At 46.0% G+C, this 22935-nt stretch overlaps 1 protein-coding gene across 1 annotated transcript; it reads left to right on the top strand.

Moving 5' to 3' along the window:
* Nucleotides 1-21492, top strand: LOC118246917 (uncharacterized). Its single transcript, XM_035544420.1, has 9 exons — nt 1-25; nt 1459-2312; nt 9059-9220; nt 12023-12209; nt 13178-13332; nt 14563-14589; nt 16076-16194; nt 20335-20454; nt 20933-21492. The coding sequence occupies exons 1-8, from the start codon at nt 1-3 to the stop codon at nt 20429-20431; spliced, it is 1626 nt and encodes a 541-aa protein (XP_035400313.1). The 3' UTR covers nt 20432-20454; nt 20933-21492.
* The last annotated feature ends 1443 nt before the right edge of the window (nt 21493-22935 follow it).

Here is a 22935-nt window from a genome sequence, read left to right as displayed (position 1 = left end):
ATGCCTGTGAATGCTGTCAAAGGAGGTGAGTGTAGGTCTGTATTGGATAAACAAGATCTTTTATACGGGGTTAAAAGCACTACACGCTCATAGAAAGCCCCAAAGAATTCCCATCAGGTAGGATTCTTTATCACTCTCAGCCTTTTTGAAAATCCAGTGTGAAATGTTAAATCTGTGCCTGCTGATGAGCAGTGAAGGGCATGTTTCAGTGGTGTTCCAAGAAATTCTTAAGATCAAATAGAAGGAATATTTAAATAAAGTAGAAAATGACTCATATAATAGCGAGCTTGGACTTGATGAGTAAAATTCTCTCGTCTGCTGACATTGCGGAAAGCAAGCTGGAGGAGGGAAGGCTGGAAAATGGGTTGTTTCAGAAACAGGATTTTTTCTGGGTTCCCATGAAGGAGGGCTGCACAGAGCAGAGCTCCCTTCCAGCTGAGCTCCAGACTTCTCTACCTGCTCAGGGACAGTTACGCTGCCAGGAGTGAGTTTCTGAAGCAGCTGCAGGTTTGATGCTAGGCAAAAAGAAAGGAAGGTAGGAGAGGGGATTGAAAGGAAATGAAGTAGGAAGTAAGATATCCTGAAGTGTGTGTGCATTGTAGCCCTCCGAGGTACCCTGGGTCAGATAGTAATAAGGGCTCAGAATTCTGCTCTGTGAAATGCTAGATCCAGAAAAACAGTGAGAAAACCTGGGCCAGATATTCAGCTCATGTAGGTCAGCCTTTCATCCAGAAGCCGTTCAACACTTCATCCACATCACTGCATGAAATAGCTGTGATGTGGAAATGCGTCATCTTTGCCCACGTGCAAAAACTCATGAACAAAGCTGCTCCCATACCCTTTCTCTTTACAAGGAAGGTAAGAGTTCATTTAAAGAAATGACTTCATAGATAAAGCCATGCACGGACTGAAAAAGATCTACAATGCCTCATTTACTTTTCCTATCAGTACTTGCTTTTCATCACCTGTACGTGTTCAGAGCACTACTGACCAAACAGTTTGCAAATTACTTGTTGCAGCCCGAAATTCACTCAAAGCTCCAGAAATACATATTTAGTTTTGCACTTTTTTTTTCTGCTTCTGCCTCAGAATACATTTAATCAGAAGAAGTAGTTTAGCCTTAAATTAATGTCTTATCTTGTGGTTCTCTGTGTCTGCATGCAGGTAATGACTAAAATTCACATGACTCCCTGTACTGTTTCCTACCTACCTACTAAATCAGAACTCTGCATTTATGACCCCCCTGAAGGACACAGTGTCTGTGAAACAAAACACTTCTGTTACAACAAAGTCTACAAGAAAGTCTCATATAGCTTAAGAAAAACAAACCAGGGCTGCCCCCTTCTACTGCATTACTATATAGACAGCTTTCCACCTCTCATCCCTCAGGCAACGCAGTATAGATTAGACTGAGCTTTGCAGCCCCTTGTGACTTTCTACTTGTTTTCCTTTATGCAGGTAAGAAGAGCCCACCTGCTGAGGACAAAGTAGTGCTAACACACATGAAGATACTGAGCAACGAAGGAATTCAGAACCCAGCACTAACACCAGAGGCTCCCACTGATGCAGCCTGCACCGAAGAGCCCCAACTCCCCGGTGCCAGCCTCCCCCAGGACTGCCAGGGAAGTCCCAATGTTGTGGCCCCGGCGGCAGACCCAGACTGTGCAGATGCCCCGGCAGGTACAGACTATGTAGCCACACTGCCTGACCTCAGCACCTTCGAGTCCAAATGCCAGCTTCACAGATTATCCAAATTTGAATCTGAGGACTCAGGAGTGGAATTGCCAAGCGGGGCTAATTCTCCATCGACGCCAACAGGTTCAGAGAAGAGCTTTGTGCTTCACAACAGAGACTCATTTTGCGACTCGGGCGTGCTTAGCACCTCTTCTTCTCCAGAAATTGACCATCTGATAATGAGAACATGTAAAGAATGTGCCAGAAAAGTCAGCCACCAAGGTCCAGAGAGTGAAAAGCAAGCAGAGTACTACAGCCAGGAGTCTGATGCTGTGCAGGTTCCTACAGCTCCCCTTGACAACTTGGGTGTCCCTCAGGAAGGAGAAGATCCTGATGAACATTTTGACCAGAGCGAAAGGCAACCTCTGGAAAAGGAACCTGCACCAGAGATGGGCCTACCCAGGGAAAGCACTCTTCCCACCCCAGATCCTGTAGAAGAGCCAAAGACAATTGCTGACAATTACCCAGAGACCTTTGGCAGCATGCAAGACCTTCAGATCCCTGGGCATCCGCTGAAGAAGTACCCCACAAGTGACAGTCTGGATGAATACATGGATGAATGCTGTAGACTGAGTGAGGTAAGGAAGGCACCTAAACTGCATCTTGTAGCTAGGCCTGTCTAAATACCTCAGTCAAGGTTCTGTTGTCTGCCTCAGGTCAGGACACATCTGAGTTAGAAAATCTCCCCTGAAACTATTGTGAGCAGCAAATCATGGCAGTTGATGTTTAAGGTTTCTTTTCATAGCAGTGAAATTCTGAAGTGATTCCTGTGTAGTCTGTAGGTAAGGATGACTAACAGTTTGTGAGGTTCCGGTGTTTCAGAAAGCTTTAGATTAAAGCACGTGCTTGCGTTTGCGCATTAAGTGAAAACTGTAAGGTAAGCCACACCACCTCTGATACATGGGGTGGGAGCAGAACACAGTTTCAAGGTCAGGTTATTCCTGTTCCTGGGAAAAGCTGAATGGTCGCTGGGGCTCTGAAGTTTGGAAATAACTCATCTAAAGGGTAGTTCATTTCTGTCCAGGCCTGAAGCTGGCTCAAGAGCCAGCTCTTGAATATTGAGTCGACAGGGAATTAATGTATAAATTCAAATCTTTGCTGGGGTAGAGCTGGAGCTCACGCTTTACTTTGCTAGAACAGCTGTGATGGAAACTCCTGTGTTCAGAGACTGACCTAACTGCAAAGACATAATATCTTCAGCAGCTTGTCCTACTCTAAACTTGCTCTTTCCCCATTAACCGGGTACACTGTGCAACACACAGGAGAATAAAATGCCCTCTGTGCCCCCTCTCCCACACTGAATGCTGGCAAGCGCTCAGGCCAGAGCTGTACACGGAGCCCCACACGGACGCGCTGACAGATCACAGGCCTGCTGCTGCAGGGGCTTCCAGAAGCCGATGACAGAAAGATCTCATTGGGGGGTTAATGCCTGACTGAGAGCCAGACTGAAGTCCCCATGGGCAGAGGGAAAGGAGAGGGCAGGCTAGGTACAGAGGGACACACCAAACAGTGCATAATGGCAATTTTTCAGACAGATACAGCACACTGCTTTTCTCTCTGCTGCTCGTTTTCCTTCTGCATCAGAGCAGCAGGGCCTGCCACTCGCGTTTTCTTTTTCACTTTGAGAGGGAAGAAAGAGGCCAGAAAAATGTGATGTATTGAAGTCTTGGATCCTAAATACATATTTAAGCATCCTAGCTGCCTCCTATTTTAGAAGGCTTTAGGTACTTGGATGCCTTAAGAAAAGCCATTCTGCCAACATTTCCCGTGTTTTGAGGAACTGTGGTTTCTGATGGCTCGACCTGAAAGATGACACGGGGAGCAGTTACCAGAAAGTGCCACCCCAAGACCCCCAAGAGGCAGGACGTGTCAGAGGCACTGCGGAGGGAGCCGCTCCTTGTCTCAGATCAGGCCTGGGGACGCAGCCTGCAGGATCAGAATCTGGGGCTGCGTTACCATGGCATGCCCAGCCATCGCTTCCCATCCGGGGTAACAGTGATGGATTGGAAGGCAGAGAGAGCCAAGTGAGAGGTGCTGCTGTGCACATAATGAATGTATTTCACCACGATCTCTCTGCCCAGGCCCTGAACCATCAGGCGATGGCCATCCCCTCCAGCAGGCTAAACCCTCCCGAGCAGTGAGGAAGGTCAGAGATGGCTCTGTAGGCCAGGCCTGTCGCCATTAACATTGCATGTCTGGGTGGCGCAAGCATGCACAGTCATACTGAGCACCCTCTTCTTCCCCAGAGCTCTCACTTTTGGGAGGGAGGTGGGGGGAGAGACTTTGCATGGTTCCCAGACAGCAACCTGGCCTTCTGACAGAGGGTTCAGAAAGAACCGGAGCAGGAGACTTTGAACACAAGGAGACTTTTTATGAAATTACCCAAATTCTCTGTTGCTCTCTGGAGGGTTTGCAACTAACTTGATCTCATCCGACAGCTCTGGCTGTCCATGAAATTCCTTTAAATCCCTTGCGAAATAGAGCCTCAGTTTCCCAAAGCAGAGCATTTAAATAAACAATAGAATAAATTAGAAAGAGGCTGAAGAGGAAATGAAGGCTTGGTGGCTTATCTCCCCTCCTTTTTAATATCCTCACTGGCTGAGTGCTAAGGCTCTGTGCCCCAGAGCACTTTTCTGTGTTTGTTTTCCAAGCTGTATAAATACAGCTGTGACCTGGACACCAGGGAAGCTTGCCCCTCTTCACAGAGCCCCTCCAAGCTGCTGTACCTCAGGAGCAGCACTCTGCTAACTGCTAGGATGACAGACAATGACTGCCCAGGCTGGCTAGGGCAACAGCTGCCCAGGACTGCTGCTGTAGTTTGTGCCTCAGAGCACAGGGACAGCAACAACAGAGCTTTGTGCCCTCTCTAAACCTGCAAAAGGTTGTCCTGTCCTTGCTGTCATGCAATTGTTCTGTCCATCCTGCAACAGAGGCAGGGCAGGGTGAGACCCAGCTGGCCATCTGTCTATACAGCTTATGGATGCATCTTGGTTTGCCCCAGCTGAGGCTCTGCTCCAGGCTGACACCGTGGTTTTCACATGTTCCTATCACCTGTCCAAGATGCAACATGGTTATTAGGAGCCAACCTTTTCTGTGTGTCCCTGAGACCACACCAGGCAATGAAAATGCAGTCAGTGTTGTCTGAAATACAGCAGGCTAGTACACGGTATTCCCACTCTGCTTGGCAAACAGCACACTCCTTCAAATTAATTCCTGATGCATTAAATTTGTATTGATATAAACCAGCGTAAGTACTCTTGCCTGTCAATTCAATGCCAGGTGACAGTATTATTTAATTATAGGTGAGTTATTAAGTCCCAAGCACCAGGAGAGCAGTTGAGTTTCCCCAACCCCACTGGCAATGACAACGGCACTGAGCTTACCGGCATGCTGCCACCCAGCAAGGAGGCAGTGCTGGATGAGGATAGCCCCTGACATCCTCCAGCCTCCCTTGCTGCTGAGGCTGCTTCTGAGAGAAGGGGATGGAAAATGCTGAAAAGGAGAGGCTGGAAAAGACCAAACATTTTGGTGGTTTAGATTCATTTGGTGAATGGCTTTGGCTTAAAATATACATCACACCATTTCAGTCTGGCACTTCTTAAACAAATCTTTCTGATCTTTTATTTGAACTATTATTTTGAAATGTGTCTACATTTAAAAAGATGAAAGAGAGTGGAAGCTGTTAAACAACAAATGAAAGAACTTTGAAGCCTAAATAAAAGCATTTCCTTTCAAGCCAAATGAAATGTTTTGGGTCAGTTTGAAGATGCGTAGCTTTTGATGCTTTTGCTTTGCAAACACTTCCTCGTGCTTCATAAAGTTTACATTTAAAGTCAGCCCAGACCCCTAGAAGAAGAGACAGGGTGAGAGCACTGTCGTCATTAAATGAAAAAAAAAAAGGCTATTAATCACATAGCATTAATTATCCTTGTCCAAAGAAGTCAAAATACTTCTCTGGAGAGCGGCATGGTTCAGGGGAAGGATACAGCAAGCTGTGATGCTCTGGCCTGTGCGTGCCATACGGAGGAAACCAGAAGCTATCAGCCAGCATGACCACTCCTGGACATTAGGGTGGAGCAGTCAGAAATATACAGCACGATCCCTCTCTTTCCTGTTATTCACAAGCCTCGTGGTGCTGTCAGCTACCACTGACAAATGTTTCCCGCTCAGCCTATGGCGTCACTGATCAGTCACCCCAAGCCCACGATGTGCAGTGTGATTACATTCCTTGGCTGTTGGCACATTCACTGCACTGCATCCTTGCTGGCCATGCCAACGTGGCAGGGGAGAGCAGGCAGGGATTTCTGGGAGTATGAAGCACTGAGGGAAAGCAACAAACACCACAGGAAATGCAGAAACCTAGTCACTGCAAGGAACACTGGCGAGCTGTCATCTGAATGAAGAGCTTTGCCTCCAAGCTAGTCCCACCACCAGCGCCAGCTCCAGCTCTTGCTGCCAGGTCCAGCACAGAGCTGTTTTCCATTGAGCCCAACTGAAGAAAAGCATCAAAGCAACAGATCAGGACTGAGATCTGGCAGGACAGAGTGCTGAGTAGATGATCAGTACCAAAGATTTTTATTATATCTCAGTTGGGCTTGGGACTGGTAAACATCTGTCTTTCCTGCAGCTCCCACTGAACTTCATACCTCTGTAGTGCTCACATACAGCAGCAAGACAGAGTGATGCTTGTGACTTCAGAAGAAAAGTGTGATTTTACACCAGTCAAAATATTGGCTTTAGATAAGAGCTAAAGTTGCCAGTGCACATGTTGACTCTGTATTTTTAGGTTTCCTAAGACATATGTGAGCTAGCAGAGCTGTGAGGATTTACTGCTAACTGAGCAGGGCTCTGTGTGCTAAAAACCTGTCCCCAAAACAGTCAGGTGAGCACTCACAAGGGCAGAGATCTCTTTTCAGTTCCTTTAACCCCATAGGGTCAAATCCCTAGTGGGAGCAGCTCAGCACAGTATGGCTGAGGGCCTTAGCATCCTCTTCTTCCAGCTGAGGTCTGGTTCCCTCTGATGTACCCGAAAGCAAAAGCTGACACCTATTTATATGTTATGTTGTTGCTTTCCTATTGCAGCTTTAACCATCTTTTTTAACCATCATTTAAGTTGTGCCTACCTCATCCTCTGCACCTTCACCTTCAAAAAGTAGGTGAGATGTTTTTCTTTCCTCATAGGTTTCATGTACCCCAAAATGGGTACATGGCTTTTGTTCCAATACTGCTTGGTAATCTCCATATGGGGAATGGGAAAAATGTCAGCCCATTAGGTGAATGTTTTGGGAGGACAGAGACAGAAAGGGACTCCTCCTGGAAAATGTTTGCAGTTTTCCTGTGGTAGCTCCCCCTCAACTTCAAGCATAAAACTCTGATAGTTGCTGAGAGGAAAATATTCAGACCAGTAAGTGACAGAGCAGGTTCTGTGCTGCACGTGGTATGACCAGAAGATAGGGAGGGATGCGTAGGTGTTTCCTACAAAAGGGTCCGGGAAGGGTCCCTGGAGAGGGCTTCTCTAAGCAACCATTTTGGGGGCAACCTGCCAAATGACACAAATTTTCTGTGTTGAATGCCTGCCATGTCTGAGCAATCCCGATGCTAATGGGCACTGTGGCAGGGTAAGCATCCCTTTAAAAGCTTTTACCCTTGCATGCTGACCACAGAGATGGCTGGCCCTACAGGGATCATCAAGCACTGCAGGCTCTGCCTGGTTGGCCTTCTGCTCATTTGCACTTGCTGGGATCACTACAAAAAAAGCAAATTAATTCCCTTTTCAATAGCCCAGACTGCCTGTCCTGAGCATCCTTTGAAGGAGGACTGTGAAACAGGGTCCTCTGGCATATGGGGTCCAACTTCCAGTCTGTTTTAGGTCTTCCACTGGGGTAAATCTCCTTTCCTCAAGGCCTGAAGCAACTACTCTACACCTTTTCTCTCTCTCCTTTTTTTTTTTTTCCCCCCTGCATTTATTCTTAGGAGTTGGAAGTTCTCTAACTTTTGCTAAAAGCCAGATTTCTCCGTGGCTGCCCAAAACACACCTATGCTTTCAACCTTACGCACAGAGCATTGGGAATCGGGGCTACCTTCTGTTCACCTCCCCCTGCCCTATGTGCCCTGCAATACAGACATGCAGGACATCAGTCACTGCAGCAGCAGCCTAGCAGAAAGGGAACAGTTAAACGTGCAGAAGGAGGGTACAGAGTGTCAGAAAGCCTACATTTTCAAGGGGAACGGGGAACTTCTGACTACCCATTTTGGGGCAGCTTAGAAAAGCCAAGTTTTCAGAAGCTGACACATACTTTCCGAAAATCCTGCTCCTGAAGCTGTGCACCCCAGAACCACTAGCTGCTTTCAGATACTTGGGTTATAGCACGTTGGAGTCCAGCTCTTCCCAGGGGGCACCAGCTGGGCTCTGTTCCCCCTGCAAGCCCTAGGACAGAGCCTTTCCTGCAGTACTGGTACACCAAGGGCTCAGTTCTGTGGCTGTGACCTCTGTCCTGCCGCCGCTCCTACAGGCACTGCCCAAGGAGCACTGAAGTCATGAATGTGAGGGGCTGACCGGCTCGGAGTCACTGTAGCTTTTCATATGATTTCATGTGACCTCTGTCCCAGCTTCAGACACAAAAGCATCTGGACATAATAATGCCTATTTATAAACAACATTGTATCATCATTTGTTTAAAGAGAAGTAAATCCTAATGTTGATTATTTTTGAACGCACCATGAGCTTTCTGACATAATGAAAAGACAGGAAGAGTCCCAAGGCTGGCATTTCCCCAAAAATGTAGATTGTTGTGGGAAAGGAGACAGAGTAAGCTTCCTGCTTTTGTAGAGGGAACTTATTTTTTGAAGTAAGATAAACTTAGAGTACTGCTTTTGTAAAGACCGAGGTTTATTTTACTTACCAATATCACACGCACACCAGCAAGCAGCGCCAAGGTGGAAGCGAGATGCTGTCCGTATTTGCTAGCAGCAAATAGCTGTCCATATTTGCCCTGGCTGTGCACGGGCCCATCCATATATACCATGCAGTAGGGTTTCACCTGTTTGTAGGGGTGCTGTCACCAGGAAAAAATAAAAATTAACCTGGGAGGCTCTCACAAGGTTTCCCTCAGCGTCAGCCTGTGATCACTCCCTCTGATGGAGCTTCTTGCAGGCTAATTCAGAGAAGAGCTGTGAGCCAGCAATGTACAGCTTGGTACAGTCACAACCAAAGCTCCTTGCAGGTGGAAGCCTGAGAGTCTTTACCCCAGCCCACACAACCATGAGGAGCTGGTAAGGATTGCCCTGTCTCTGCACCCTAGCTCAAGCTGCATTGTCATTGCAGGTGAACCAAGGGAACAGCAAAGCCCTGGGATCGGGCCTGGGATACCTGGAACACATTTGCCAACTGATAGAGAAGATTGGGCAGCTGCAGGAGCACAACCTGCGGCTCCAGAAACAGGTCTGCAGCTTGCAGAAAGAGCAGAAGATGAGCCAGCTAAAAGAGGTAAGCAGACACCAGAGAATCTTTCATTAAATGATATACTCAAGGCCCACATGCAAAGTTTCACGTCCATCTAAGAGATGATGCTAATTTATTTGACCCCATACCCACCTGGGCTGGGTGTTCTGGTCTTCAGGGAACCTTTGCCCACCATGGTGGGCTCAGCTTCCCTTAGGTTGGCCTTCTTGTTCATTTTTGCTCTCAGATGTCCTAGTTGCCATTTGCTTGCCTCTGGTGAGTTAAAGAGAGTCCCCTCACCTCAGGTGACGGCCAGCTCAGTCGGTAGCTTTTGCTTCTCTGCAGTTGAAAACTTCCCAAGAAGGCACCTCCTTCTGTCAGTGCTATCAAAACAAAACATTTCCATCGACCTCCCTAGCAATTGTGTTTTGAATTAAAAGCTCTTTCTTTTCCTTCTGATTTCAAGCTGTCAAAACCCCAGAATTTTCCACAAAATGGACACAATAAGAAAGAGAAGTGGTAGTACCACTACCCAACCCTGATGCTCCCTTTCCCTTCCTGCTCTTCTGAGCTGCTAAATGAAAATCTCTGACATGAAACATCTCCGTGTTTCCATTTGTCTTTCTTTTTTTTTTTTTTAATCTTTTTTGAGGCAGCCAGAGCTAGCTGTGGAATTTGACTTAAATTTTCAAATCATTTCGTCTTCCTCCTAAACAGCATTTTTTCTTCAGTCCCTGCACACTGTTCAACTCTGACCCACCATTTATTTGGCCACCACACCAGGTTTCCAGCTTTTTGCCACTCCCCACTTTTTCTCTTTGTATTTATTGTATCACCCCCAAAGGAACAGAAGGGGTTTGTCACACTCGGCTCTCTCTTCTCCACCATGCTGTGGTGACTTTCATTCTGCTGACAGCATCATTCCTCCCCTAGTGCTGCTCTCCCACCTGCTGGGGCTGGATCTGCAGTAGGTGATCGACTCCTTCTCAGAGCCAAAGCCAAGTCATAAGTCAGGTTGCAGAACAGCGTAGCTTGTCATTTCCATGTACCAATCTCTGATTCTCAGAGGAATGCAGCCTCCTACATAGAGCCTGGTTAGCACATTTCCTGAAGCTCTACAACTGAGTCATTGATCAAAGTAACTCTTCCAAGCTGAAAATTCAGGGTCAAATCCTCATCTGGTGTAAAGGCCTCCTCCTCCCAGCTCCCACTGAAATGAAAGGCACTGTTCTTTCATGTAAATATTTGAAACAGGTCTTTTCAGTATTTTCCAAGGTCTCTCACCACAGCCTTCTCAACTGCCTATGTCCCATAATGTTCAGCAGGGAATTGGACCCCTAACTATAACACTCAGCATTTTCTCTACAAAACGGTGCTCTCTCTTTCAGGTATCCTTGTGGTGCCTGTGTCTCCTATATCCAAGTAGCTCTCAATCAGTTTCTTCTTCAGTCCCATAGCACCTCTGTGTAGAAGAGAACCACTGCTACCCCCATTTGCCATGGGACATGGTGGTTGCTGTCCACATCACAGTCTGGGGGGCATCCTCAGGGTACTTTCCAAACCACATTCACTCTCCATGCAGAGTGAGAGCATGGAAAGGTTTCCATGCCCAGGAAAGACACAAATCCCAGCACAGAAATGGGTTAGTGGGGTATTAAGAGCCGGTTCTGGGGATAGTACGCTCCCAATGATGTTCCTCAGAGCTGTACAGACAACTTGACAGAAAGTGATATTTCCAGAAGCACTCAGACAATGCAGGTTCCTAAAGTTGATAGAGCTATACTGATTTATTCTACAAAGCACCAGGCAGTTTATAACACAGAAAGCTGATGGCAGCCCATAACTCACAGGACTAGCCTTCATCAGGTAGGATGACTGAAAACTTCAAACATTTGAGAAACCTTTTGTCATAACTCTCCTAAGCATGTCTTTCCCAGAGAAGTAGTTAATCTTTTGCAAAATTCTGTGCAGAACACAGCTTTTACCAAAGGAACCTTGAATTAAAGAAAAAAATAGTGTTGATCCTGGGATGCACAGGGAACACAGTTACTCCACATCCTTTGCTTTAAAAGAAAGTTCTCAATGCCCTAGGCCAAAAGCAAGATATTTCATCAGATTTTCAAAGCACCCGCCAAAGGCATAGGTACTGCAAAGTGCCATGCTGCTGTGGCAACTTACCCAAATGACATATTACATTAAAACTGTCAATCACTTGTGGGTCTAAACTGGTGTTGGCTTGTCCGAGTTCCAACACAAACAGTTTGATTCTCTTTCCACTTTGACTGTATAAAGCTGTCCTTGCTTCCTGCCCTCCTAAACTCTTGTACAACATGATCGTGCAAGGCTGAAAATCTCCCCTTTCTACCACATCAGCTACAGAAGTATACAAGCTAAAGTACCACATACAGTGAATGTTTGATAACACATAAGCGAACTATGGCTTCCCATCAATAAAAATACAAGATATTGTCTGTGCACGTTCCAAATCAAATAACATTATCATAAAATGTGAGTCACTGTTATAATGGATCTGTTTGTTTACACAATTGCCTCAGCTGAGCAGCTATGTGTTTAGAAACTTGTTTTCAGCTCTTTCTGGGAAACAAACCCAAAAGATGCCGAGTACCAGGAAATTCAAGTTAAACACCAATGAACCCATGAAAACTCTGCATTACCACCTCCAGGCTGCTCAGTTTTTTAGGGAGTTAAATCGTTTGTCTGTGTCTTGGGACAAGGCTGAGCATCCCAGGGCTGGAATGCTTGCAATTCACCTGAGCCATTGCATTGCCCGTTACCTCAAGCTGCTGCAGCCTGAGAGTCTGCATGCTTTCTTCTTGTCTGGTGTAGGAGTACCTCATGCAGCATTGCTCCTGCGGAGCTGCAAGTGTGTTCCTCAACTCGTACCAAGACGTGAAGACATTTTTCGCAGGGAGGAGCAGACCTCATAGCCTCTTGGTTCAGACGGGAAACCCTTCTGATCTTTCCATCATCCCAGAAATAGGAGCCAACACCGAAAAGCTGAGCGGCTGCAGCGGTGAGTTCGACTGCCTCTAACCTGCCCTCCTGCTTGTCACCAGCTGGTGAGATAAGCTGACCAGCAGCTTCCTTTTCCCTAGGACAGACAGATGGGAATAGAGCAAAGTGTCAGCTTCCCAGCTAAGGCTCAGTTCCACTAAGAGATGCTTTTTAAAATACTTTGTCTACATCTAGGATTGCTCCTTCACATGTGTGAAGCAGGACTTCTTGCCCACCATAGCTGTGGCTACAGAGATCGGGACACACACATTATCAAATGTCTCTCTTTTGGAAACTTGGCATACCTGCATGAGTCCATTAGTGCAAGTCCTCCACATGGCTTTAAAATCCTCCCAGCTAAGGCATGATTTTATCCAAGGTGGAAAGCTTTATACCTGCTATTATTCTCCTACCCTCTCAAGCAGGTGCAGAACATGTTCCTGGAGGATGACTTATTCTATAGACCAAGTGGAAATAAGCCCCAGCTGCAAGGCGTGGATCCAGAGACCAACTTTTCCAGAAAGCTGAGAAAGACTAGGCTAAGACTACTGACAATAAAATCAGCTGAAAAGTCTGGATCCAACATTAGATGTGAATCAGATGTGATTAGTTCATTTCAAACCCTGGACTTAAGCCTGCCTTCATACCTGGAGAAACACCACATCAACACCTCCTAGCAGGACTGAGTCGCTGTAAATGGTCTCTGCGATCTCTAGTGCTGAGGCTCAGAAACGTTTCCCTGACAGTTTCAGAGCAGGCCCAGAAGGAAAATAAGACCTTGAGGAAGCCATTGGAAAGTTTGCCCTGGCCAGACACTTGCTTGAATCATTTCCCTTCTTTGCACTAAAGCGTGTCATGAAGACACAAAAGGTTTCATCCCATCAGGAAGTCCTAAGGGGTCTCATCCAGTTTTGCCAGCACTGTCCAGAGGCCGTCCTAGCGGGACACTGCTGAGAAACGTGAGCAAGTCCTTATGTTTCATTGCAGGAAGTGAGAGACACCCGGAATCAGGAAACAGCCAGCCAATGTTGGGGCTCAGGAAGCTGTCAAACAATAGGAACAATAAGGAGAATGAGTTCACAGAAGCTGGTAGCATGGCAGAGGGGCAGGCTTTTCTGTCAAAGGATCCTGCAGCAAGAAAGGTGAGTGATAAGCTTGGAGCCAGGCTCTGAGTGGGGTCGGCGGGGGAAGCAGGGAGAAGTTCTGCTCATACAAGTGCAGAGCAGGGTACCAGGAGAACAAGCCAACATCGCCTGCTCCTGACCAGAGCTGGGGTTGCATGGGCCAGGGTGCTCTGTATGTATCTGATCCCAGGCTTAAATGATGATGATGGATATGCTGGTGGGGCAAGAAAGGCACAGAACAGGTACCTGGTGCAGGGGAAAGGAGCACTGCAGGCAGCAACATGGGCTTTAGCCCTCACTAACTCCAGGTAGTTTGATGCATGAAGTCAGTTGTAAGAGCCTTCACTACTGCTGCTAACAAAGATAAACCAAGCACACATTCATTACCATATAAAAAATTCTGTGTGTGAGTCCATAGCTGGCAACACTTACTGCCAGACTGGCTGCATATCAGTGTAATTAACAGCAGTCCCCAAAGCTTGTTTCAGGGAAACCCTATCGCTGAATTCCAAGGAAGCCAGGACGAATGTTTTTTCCTCTCCCTCTCTTTCCTATTGTTTGTGGCTGCCTCAGCACTTTGCTGTTCCAGTGGGGATCAGAAGTGCTGAAATGCCAGGGCAGAGGCCCTAATCAGAGTATTCCCAGCTCTACAGGAAAAAGGAAGGAGTGGGTCTCTCACGGGAAAGACTTTCTCATAAAGTTTCCACCCGAAGTTGCAAATGGGTTGTGAACATTTGGATGAACTTCAGGAATCCAGTCAAAGATGAATCCTGAAAGGTGCTCACTGCTTGTGTCCAGCAAAGCTCTGGGTTTGAGCATTATTTCAGGAATCACAGTCCCATGATGACTTCACAGGACTGCAGAATCAAGATCCACACTCCTTAAGCTGAATCTTAGCACTGTCTTGTTACACCACACCTTGGTATTGTTGCTGCTGCATTTTGTACTCTAAGCACGAAGTGCCCCCTTTCCTTCTACAGCTGCAGTACTGTGTGGGGATCCTTCCACACCAATTGAGGTGCTATATACATGAACTGACAGTCTAAATACAAAAGAGAGACAAAAGATAAAGGAAATAAGAGATTATCATGCACATGTGAGGGACAGAACCACAAAGAGATACAGGACTTGAACAAGGCCATGGGTGAAGCCTAGGGCAGAGCTGAGAACAGAGCCCAGCCTGTTCCCAGCACTGTGAGGTGGTCTCACTGCCATGTTATTTACCAGTTTATTTCCCTTTGTTTTTAGGGTCTGGACACCAGCAAGAACTGCTCGGTATGTATTGCCTTTCTGGAATGTATTTCACTTGTATCTGCTTTGTCATGGGCCAAGCCTCTGAAGCACACAGCATTTCACAAAAACAGAAGAGCTTCACTGACCCCCAAAGTTTACTATCAAAGTAACAGACCGCATGTGTACTTATTATGACTTACTGCACTCGGTCCGTTGTTCTCCCACTCCCACTGTAGGCACCAGCTAGCTAACCTTCAGGAACAGGCAACTGCTCAGGCACAAAAACCAGTGGTGCAGTTTTCAGCTGAGCCCCTGACCTCATCTGAAGCTTTGAACTGAAAACTTAGCAGAGCCTCAAGAATTACTGCAACAGCTGCCAAGCTGTGCTCCTGAGGTGGCCACAACCCATGGAGCAATGGCTCTGCTGATGGCACAGTAGGAAGGCACCTTGAGACAGGACAAGACAATGCCCCAAACGTGACAATGGCACTGAGAACTTCACTGAAGTGGGCACTGACATCATTTCTGCTCATCACGTTAGCCCTAGGACATGATTTTTTCACTCTTTTCCCAGGGTTTCCAGCCATTATTTTAGGAAATTTAAAACAATATAGAAAAAAGAAATTGAAAAATTTTAATACATGATTCCTTCTGAGTTCATGAGTCTTAACGAGTTCAGTCCTAAGAGAGCAAACATTAGGGAGAGCCTCATGAGAATCCCTGACCTCCTGATAATCACTATTAGCATTTCAAATGTAAGCGCCCTATAGCTGTGGCTTGCAGACGTGACACAGAAACAAAGGCTTGATCTCTTCTAATTCATGGTCCACAAAAAGTTGACACCTTGAAAAGGGCTGATACCAAGGCACCTGGCCTAACAGAAAGGAGAAGAGAGTCAAGCTGCTTTTTTTGGGTTGTTTGCTATGTAAAGCTACTGCCTCCCCACCTCCACCTCCTGGAGTGCATATAAGTAGGTAGAAAACCAAACAACTTTTCTTTTCCTTTAGTACAGTAATAACAATAAGGTAAAACGTGCCTTTAGGCAGCTACTCAACACTCTCCAGTGAAGTGCTCTCACTCTCTGCAACGTGAAGTCAGAAGGAACAGCAGGGCCTGAGGCACAGAAATGATACGGGACAAATACAAGAAGGGCACTACTACTGATGGTTGACCCATCCTGTTCCACTGTGCCCTGTGCGGGTACAGGCTAGCTACCAGGCACCGCTGCAGGGTGTTAAAATCTCCTTTGTGAGACCTGACCCCAGATAACCTAGGCTGAACTAAAAACAAGGTTCTTTCCATCTCTCCAGAGTAAAGTAGCTCAAAGCAAGGCACCATATGCACTGGTGAGCTGCAAAACTGTGGGGGAGTCCCAGCCCTGCACCAGCTCTGTCAGGACTGAAGCTCTTGCTAGGGACATATTCTGAGTGGGAAGCCCTTCCCATCACCGTGGAGTACCCAAAGTATTGTAAGGTGGCCAGCAACCAGCCTCTGGTCCTTCAAGTTATGGTTTCTTTTTGCTCCCTAGGGTGAAAGCCATGCCTGGGGGAGAATGAGAGATCTCATGAGGAAGACACGGCTGAGAAACCAGAGCAAGCTGGGGCTGTCCTCCGCTGCTCTGAAGAGGTCATGCCCACAGTTGTACAGGTAAGGCAGGGCTGCAGGAGGATTTCATTTGGTGTTGGGAGGAGCTGGTGAGAGATTTACCTTTGGTTGCTGCATTTTTCAGAGCAGAAGACCCCTCCTTACCTTCTCTCTGTCACATACGGGGGTCCTGGCCAGCACATTTGCTTCCTTAGTGCCCAGGTGCTCTAAGATCCCACCTGGATGATGTTACCTGTGTGAGAATAATGGAGACATTAGGGTACCCAAAAGAAGGTGCTCATCCCCATTCACCACCAGCCAGAGCCACTCCATTGCCTAACTACTATTTCTGTAAGGAGATCTGTGCTGGTCCCTCAGGGAATTTTGTCTGCCAGGCTGTCATATCCTGGCACCTGAGCTGTACAGCACCGCGTCTGTCAAAGATGACAACAGCACCGCCAGCCACCCATTGCACAGATACTCCATGTGCTCGCCAAGTCCTCCCAGCTGGCCTGCTGGATTTGTGGTGTTTGTGTACATAAGCGGGTAACAGGAAGAGCTTGGGTATCTTATTCACCAAAGCAGGAGCACTACACAGAGAACTGGGCACCCCCCTGTGTTTTTTCAGCTGAGGTTTCAGTAACCTTGAGGGGAACAGCTCGGATGTGCTTAAGCCCTCCTCGGGTTTTAGAGGGGGCGATGGTGGGGAAACAGCAGTTGTTTAAGCACTCAGGAATGTCCCATTGTTCCCCCTTGGATAGCCTGTTCCTACCTTACAAGACTCATAAGGGAATTGGGAATCTTGTAATTACAGCTGGGGGAAAAAAAAAGAAAAAAACACCTCTGCAGTTCATGGAGTGATTTTTCCAGCTGGGAAAAGCTTAGTTGGGGCCCAAACACATGTAACAGGCGAGCTTCCTCCCATTGTTTGGGAAACTGAAAGAAACACAAAGCAGAAAGAGATCAAACAGTTCCAGCTAAAATAGATGGTGAACCAGCTGGGGAAAACATTCGAACTCTTGTGAACCTTCCCTCTCAATATGAAAAACTGAGACTTTATTTGGGCTTCAGAAAAGTCCTGTCGCTGTAACCTCCTGCGTGGCCTTTTCTCTGGATGGCTGAGGATGCTGCCAGGGCTCCCTGCCTGACAATTACAGGCTAGATAAATCAATGCTTTCACATAGAAAGGCCACCCCAGTAGCTCCTAAATCTCTTTTGTCATTTTTGCATGCATATTGAACGACTAAAACTGTCATGGGAAGGATGGAGAATGAGACACCAAAGAGAAATTTCTTTACCTGGTGGGAACTGACCTTCAAGACCCAAAGACCTTGCACATTGAATTTTCTAGACTGCTTCCTTTAGCCGATAAATGGCTTTCTCTGACACATCTGCATACGCTCCTTGCCCATGCCCCTTAAATCCCTCTATTCCCTCTTTTCCTTCTCCTAGCTCTGTTCTGTATTTGCTCTTGCCCTTCTGATCTGGTGGGAGGTGTCCCTGCCCATGGCAGGGGTTTGGAATTAGGTGAGCTTTAAGGCCCCTTCCAACCCAAACCATTCTGTGATTCTAGCCCACGTCCTGCAGTGGCAATGCATTGACATTGGGCTTTTCGCTGGTGCCTGGAATAGCTGGGCACCTTGCTCCAATAGCGTTTTGGGTACCTAGCTACACTGACTCATTTAAAATAAAAGGTTAAGCCTTTGTGGATCAGTGACAGTCCTGCAAATGCTGCTGGATAGAAAGCCAGGTGCTTCCTACAGTAGTACCTGTCTACAGCTCTTGGCAAAGCAAGCACTGAAGCTCTGATAATCTCAGCATTTAAAGCCACTGTCTTTGTTATAATTTATGAAATGTTTGTCCTGGCTCCTGGTCCTGCTTGTACATGCAGGCATACAGAATTGGCTGGCTTTTGCTTACCCAGGCTTCCTCAGGCTCAGAGACATCACACGAGGTCTCGAACTGGAGCAGGCTGGAGCCTGGTGTCCTGTATTAGCATATAGTTCTGAAGGAAGCAGAGATTTGTTGCTTTTGACACTCAGTCCCACTTGAGTTATTCAGGCAATTAGAGAAAGTCTCTTTGTTTTTGTTTTTGTAACTAGGTCAAAGCAAATCCCCTTTCATGCTCCCACTCTGTTTATGATGAATGATCTGCTCCAGGGTGGTGGTTTCTTTTTTTTCTTTTAAAAACATCCACAAAAGAATTCTCATAGTAGAGAGAGAAGTTGGTTCTTCCAGAGGGAGAGACGGGGGCCTGCCAAGGTAAACACACTGGCACAAGGCTCAGTGGTTTCTCATACATTGTTCCAAACATGCTCAGGTTTTCATTTCATTTTCTTTTTCCTGCTAGCATTTTTACTACCTCAAAGCAAAGTCTGTTTTGTACAGAGGGCCAGAACAAGCTGATGAATTTATTGATTGTGGTGTTATGAACTTAACAGCACACAGACCTGGATCTGACACACAGCAGATAAGTAGATTTCTTCCTCAAGTCATTGCAGAATGAACCCTCCACAAAGAGCAAGGAGCTTACTTCCAGCTCAAATAATGCCCAAGAAAATAACTTTTCACCTTCCACTGTGACTGGCTTTCGTGACAGAAGACTGTTCTCAAAGGGTAGTTGAGCATCAGAAGGTCAATATTCACCCTCATTAAACAATTGCACAGTCTGATGCTGTTTTGAACAGAACAGAGAGAATCCAGCCTAGTCTGTGAAAGCTGGGCTGCAGGTTATGCTGGAGCCCACCTTGATGAATTTGTTGCTCATTTACTGGCAGTCCATCTAACATCATTAAATACATATGGAATTGTCTCTGGCTAGATCGCTGTTGCTACCAGTCCTCAGAAATCCGGGGTCAAGCTGAAGCACATAAACACCTTTAAGTCATTTTTCCTTATTTTTCCCAGCTTCCTTTGAGGACAGAGGAGACTTTCAGTCCCCTGCTGCTCATCCTGACTGCAGCTGGGAAGCAGCCTGGCCCAGCAGTTGTTCTCATTCCGGCCATCTCAATAAAAGCAACTGAGCTCAGGAGCTTCACTGACGCTATCCCACAGTCCCTTGCTAGGGCAGGGTCTAATTTGGGAAGCTTTGGACAATCCCAGCCTGGCATTCCTGTTCAGACACATCCACCTGTTTATCTATGGGAGTTGCAGCTCTAAGGTAGCTGCGTGGGCTTGATCTAACCTCTTTCACGGTAAGGATGTTAGTTTCACCCTGACAGCCACGGAAATCTTAGAGCTGTGTGACAACTATTTGGTGGTTAGGGCAAAGTGAGTGAGGAAGAGCAGCACAATTCCAACATGACAAAACCCTGTTCAGAACTACCCAGCATGAAGGCTGAAAAAACCCTTAGAGCTTGCAGATGCAGGTTTGAACACTGCTCTTCAGAGGGAAGGTTACTACCAAGGGGGATCTCAGCGTTCAGAGACAGCCAAAGGACAAAGAAAAGCATCAAGGTATAACTTTGGCCATTTCACTGCAAAAGACTTGAGAAGTCAATGAAACAAAAATACTACAACATTTAGATTAGAAAGAAAAATTAGTAGCTAGGAAATAAAAGTCTGCACCACATCAGTCGTAGCTTTGACTTGAACAATTTTTCAAATTAAAGATAGCTATTAGTTGTTATCTATCCATAGTTTTGAATAGATTTGAAATAGTGCATTAAAAAAAAGCTCACAGCTCCTCTTTCTTAAACAGCAGTTATTTTTATAAAGGTTAAAAACATCTTTTCAAAGAAGTTTCTCTTTCCTAAGTCCTGGAGGCCTAAACTCAAACCAAACAGGATGTCTTGCACTTGGAAGCAATAAATAATGAACAAAAGAATTAAGATGGGGACAGTCCGCAGCAGCTAGCTTAGTCCTGTTCTTTAAAATTCTTTATTTCATATTTACTCCTTCAGGCCAGAATTTTTATCCCTGTGACATTTGCCCACCAGTCTCTTCCCTGACCTCTAGCTAGGCAGAAAACACAGTTCTGTTTTTGTTGTTGTTGTTTGTTTTGTGGTGTTTTTTTTTTCCTTCTTCTGGATGCTGCCACAAGTACTTGGACAGCACCTGTTTTGAAATTTCTGACCGGTGAGGGGGAAGCTGCTCTGGGTGCTGCTTGGATGTTGGGTACATATGTATGGCCTATTAATACTAAAAGCACCACCGTGTGTTCTGATTGCTGTCAATTTTAATTGTATTTTTCTATTTGTTAAGGCCAGATATTACAACTTCAGAGCTGAGGAAAACTGAGAGGAACTCCATGATTGTTCTGGGGCAAAACATGAAGAATGAAAACATATGGCCTTTCTGATAACCTGAATCAAATGGAACAAGGTAAAATAGGTAAAGCAGCAGGTCTTACTTTTTTTTAAAATCTTCTTTTCTTTTTTGCCTCCACACAGCACAGAAATAATGCAATTCTGTTCCTTCATCCAAACATCCTCCAACATGCAAAGACAGGAACAGGACAGATTCTTGAAGTTCAAATTGACTGGCCCATACACCTTTGTATTAACAGAAGACATCTCACCTTCCCCCTCCCCTTTTTTTTAACACAGTCAGTTTAAGGCAACCATAGTCATTTAGTCTGTATCACACAGGTGCTTTGCATTGCACTAAAGAAGTGCATCAGGAAATTCAATTACCTGCATTCGGTCAGAAGAGCCCCAAATAATAAGCCAACCACATGTCTTGGGAAACTGCTCATTATCAAAACAGACTCATCCTCATCTTCCACCTCAACTCAGCCCACTGGGTAAATGCAGAGAACACCTTTCTAATCTCTCACATTCACAATGTGTTTCTATTTCAGAAAGGAGAAGCGAGAGCAGCAATGGACACAAAATTGAAAAGCCCAGGATTGCTTTGTGCATCATGCATCCGCCAGCTGTTGACAGAGCAACTCTGATTTGAGCGCTGAAAGGGAAAGAAGGAAGGGGGAGGTGAAGAAAGGTCCGAGGACAGACACGTGCTCAGCTACATATGACTTCACTCCTGAAACTGAAGTATACATACAGAATCAAGCTGCAGACAAAAACCGCAGCCCACATCTTGGCAATATAACCAGCAGAGACTTTTAAATGAGATTTGGTAACCATTCCTCCTATCTGGGTTCAGAACAGAACTACCCAAAACGCTGAAGCTTTTAAGTTGTCATTGCTTTGTGGGGACCACCTTCAGCTGAAATAAACATAAGCCTCACAGGAGACAGCAGCATCCCGAGGGGTGTCAGGGGCTCCTTGCTGGGTGCTGCTGGGATGGGCAGCTACATTCCTATGGGGGTTTGACTTGCCTTCTGCTTGTCCCCAGCAGAGCTCCTTCCTTCAGGACAGCATCCTGCCAGCTCTGCAGTTTTACTCAAATCCAACAGGAAAAAAAGTGTAAGTTTTTTTTTTCAGGTCCATTCCCAAATCCACCACCAACTTCTGCTTCCATGGGGCTGCACCTTCTGCAGATTCCCCTTGACTTCGGTGGCAGCCTATGCAGAAGTCAATATAGTGAGGGGCTCTGCAGGAACAGGCCTTTTGAGAGATGGGAAGGCACACCAAGGGCAGCACCTCACCCACCAGGCAGCCCAGATCCCTGGCAGGCTGAGATACTCATCTTCTGAAAGAGCAGAGCTGCAAGGATGAGTAATTCAAATATATACATCCTCTATAATCTGTGCCTTTTTCCCCAGGGCTGTTCTTTTGGGTCTGCTAACTTGTGTGTAACACTCTGGCCCTGCTTGGTGGCTGCCTTATTGCTGTGTGTCCACTGATCTCAGACGCAGGGGACAGACAGCACCTGCTTCTGAAAGTCCTGTGGGTGCAGTGATCTCTGCTCACCAGTTCTTAGTGGTAGTAGCACAAGATTTCATGCACATGGAGTAAAGATTTAAGCAAATAAACCAACTTTGCCACTTATTATAGGGATATTCTACTGCCCTAAAATTAGAATGTAATTGCAAGTCAGACAATTGCTGTTTAAAATCCCTTAAAATCCATTCTTGCCTGTGAACAGAGATTTGAGACACTGGCAGGAATGGATCAGTTTCACCAAGCTTAGTCTTTCAGTAGCAGATGCTTCCCTTTGCTCACCCAAATCAACTGGAGCCCTTGAAGTCCCCAAAGCCAGAGCAGGATCTCTCCTGAGATGCAGAGTACCCCAGCCCCAGAAGGCTGGCTGGTCTGATCCCAGTTCTAGTAGCAGGCGGTAACACAAGGCAAAGAGCTGCTGCTCACTGGAAAAACAGGTCACCCTTGCTCAGCACAGCTGCAGTTCACAGGTGAAGTTCAGTGTGATTATTGTTACTTATCTCAAAAACAAATGTATGAACAGGTCCATGCTGACTCAAAGTTAGCACCCTAAAAAAAGTTGCTGCATTTAATATTTCAGTTGTCATTAGTTGTAGCTGCTGTTGTAAGACTTGGTTATTCACTGTATATCTTGCTAGCTTTATCCAAAGCTAGAAAGATTTATAACTTGATTATTCTGTGAATAGTCTGTATAACTCCATAAATACAGGGGGCTAAAAATCCTACCTTAACTTACACCCTCCTTCATCCCTCCAGCTTTACAGAGGCCATGAGGAATGTGAGTCAGTGCAGAACTGGACTTAAAGTTTTTTTAAGACAGTCGTGGACTGGTATTTCCCCATTCCCCCACCCCATTCATTTTTTTTTTTTAAATAAGATGGACTAGCACTCTTATTACAGCATTATATGAAATATATTCATGTATTTTCAGAAATATTTATAACATGTAACATACTGTATAGTTCACCAACTCCAAGATATGCTTGTATTACAATGTAAGAAGTTTAATAATAAAAAG

This window comes from Cygnus atratus, chromosome 7 (assembly GCF_013377495.2).
Source record: "Cygnus atratus isolate AKBS03 ecotype Queensland, Australia chromosome 7, CAtr_DNAZoo_HiC_assembly, whole genome shotgun sequence".
Lineage (NCBI taxonomy): Eukaryota > Metazoa > Chordata > Aves > Anseriformes > Anatidae > Cygnus > Cygnus atratus.
The sequence above is the reverse complement of the archived record's forward strand: the minus strand, read 5'-3'. Positions and strand labels throughout refer to the sequence as shown.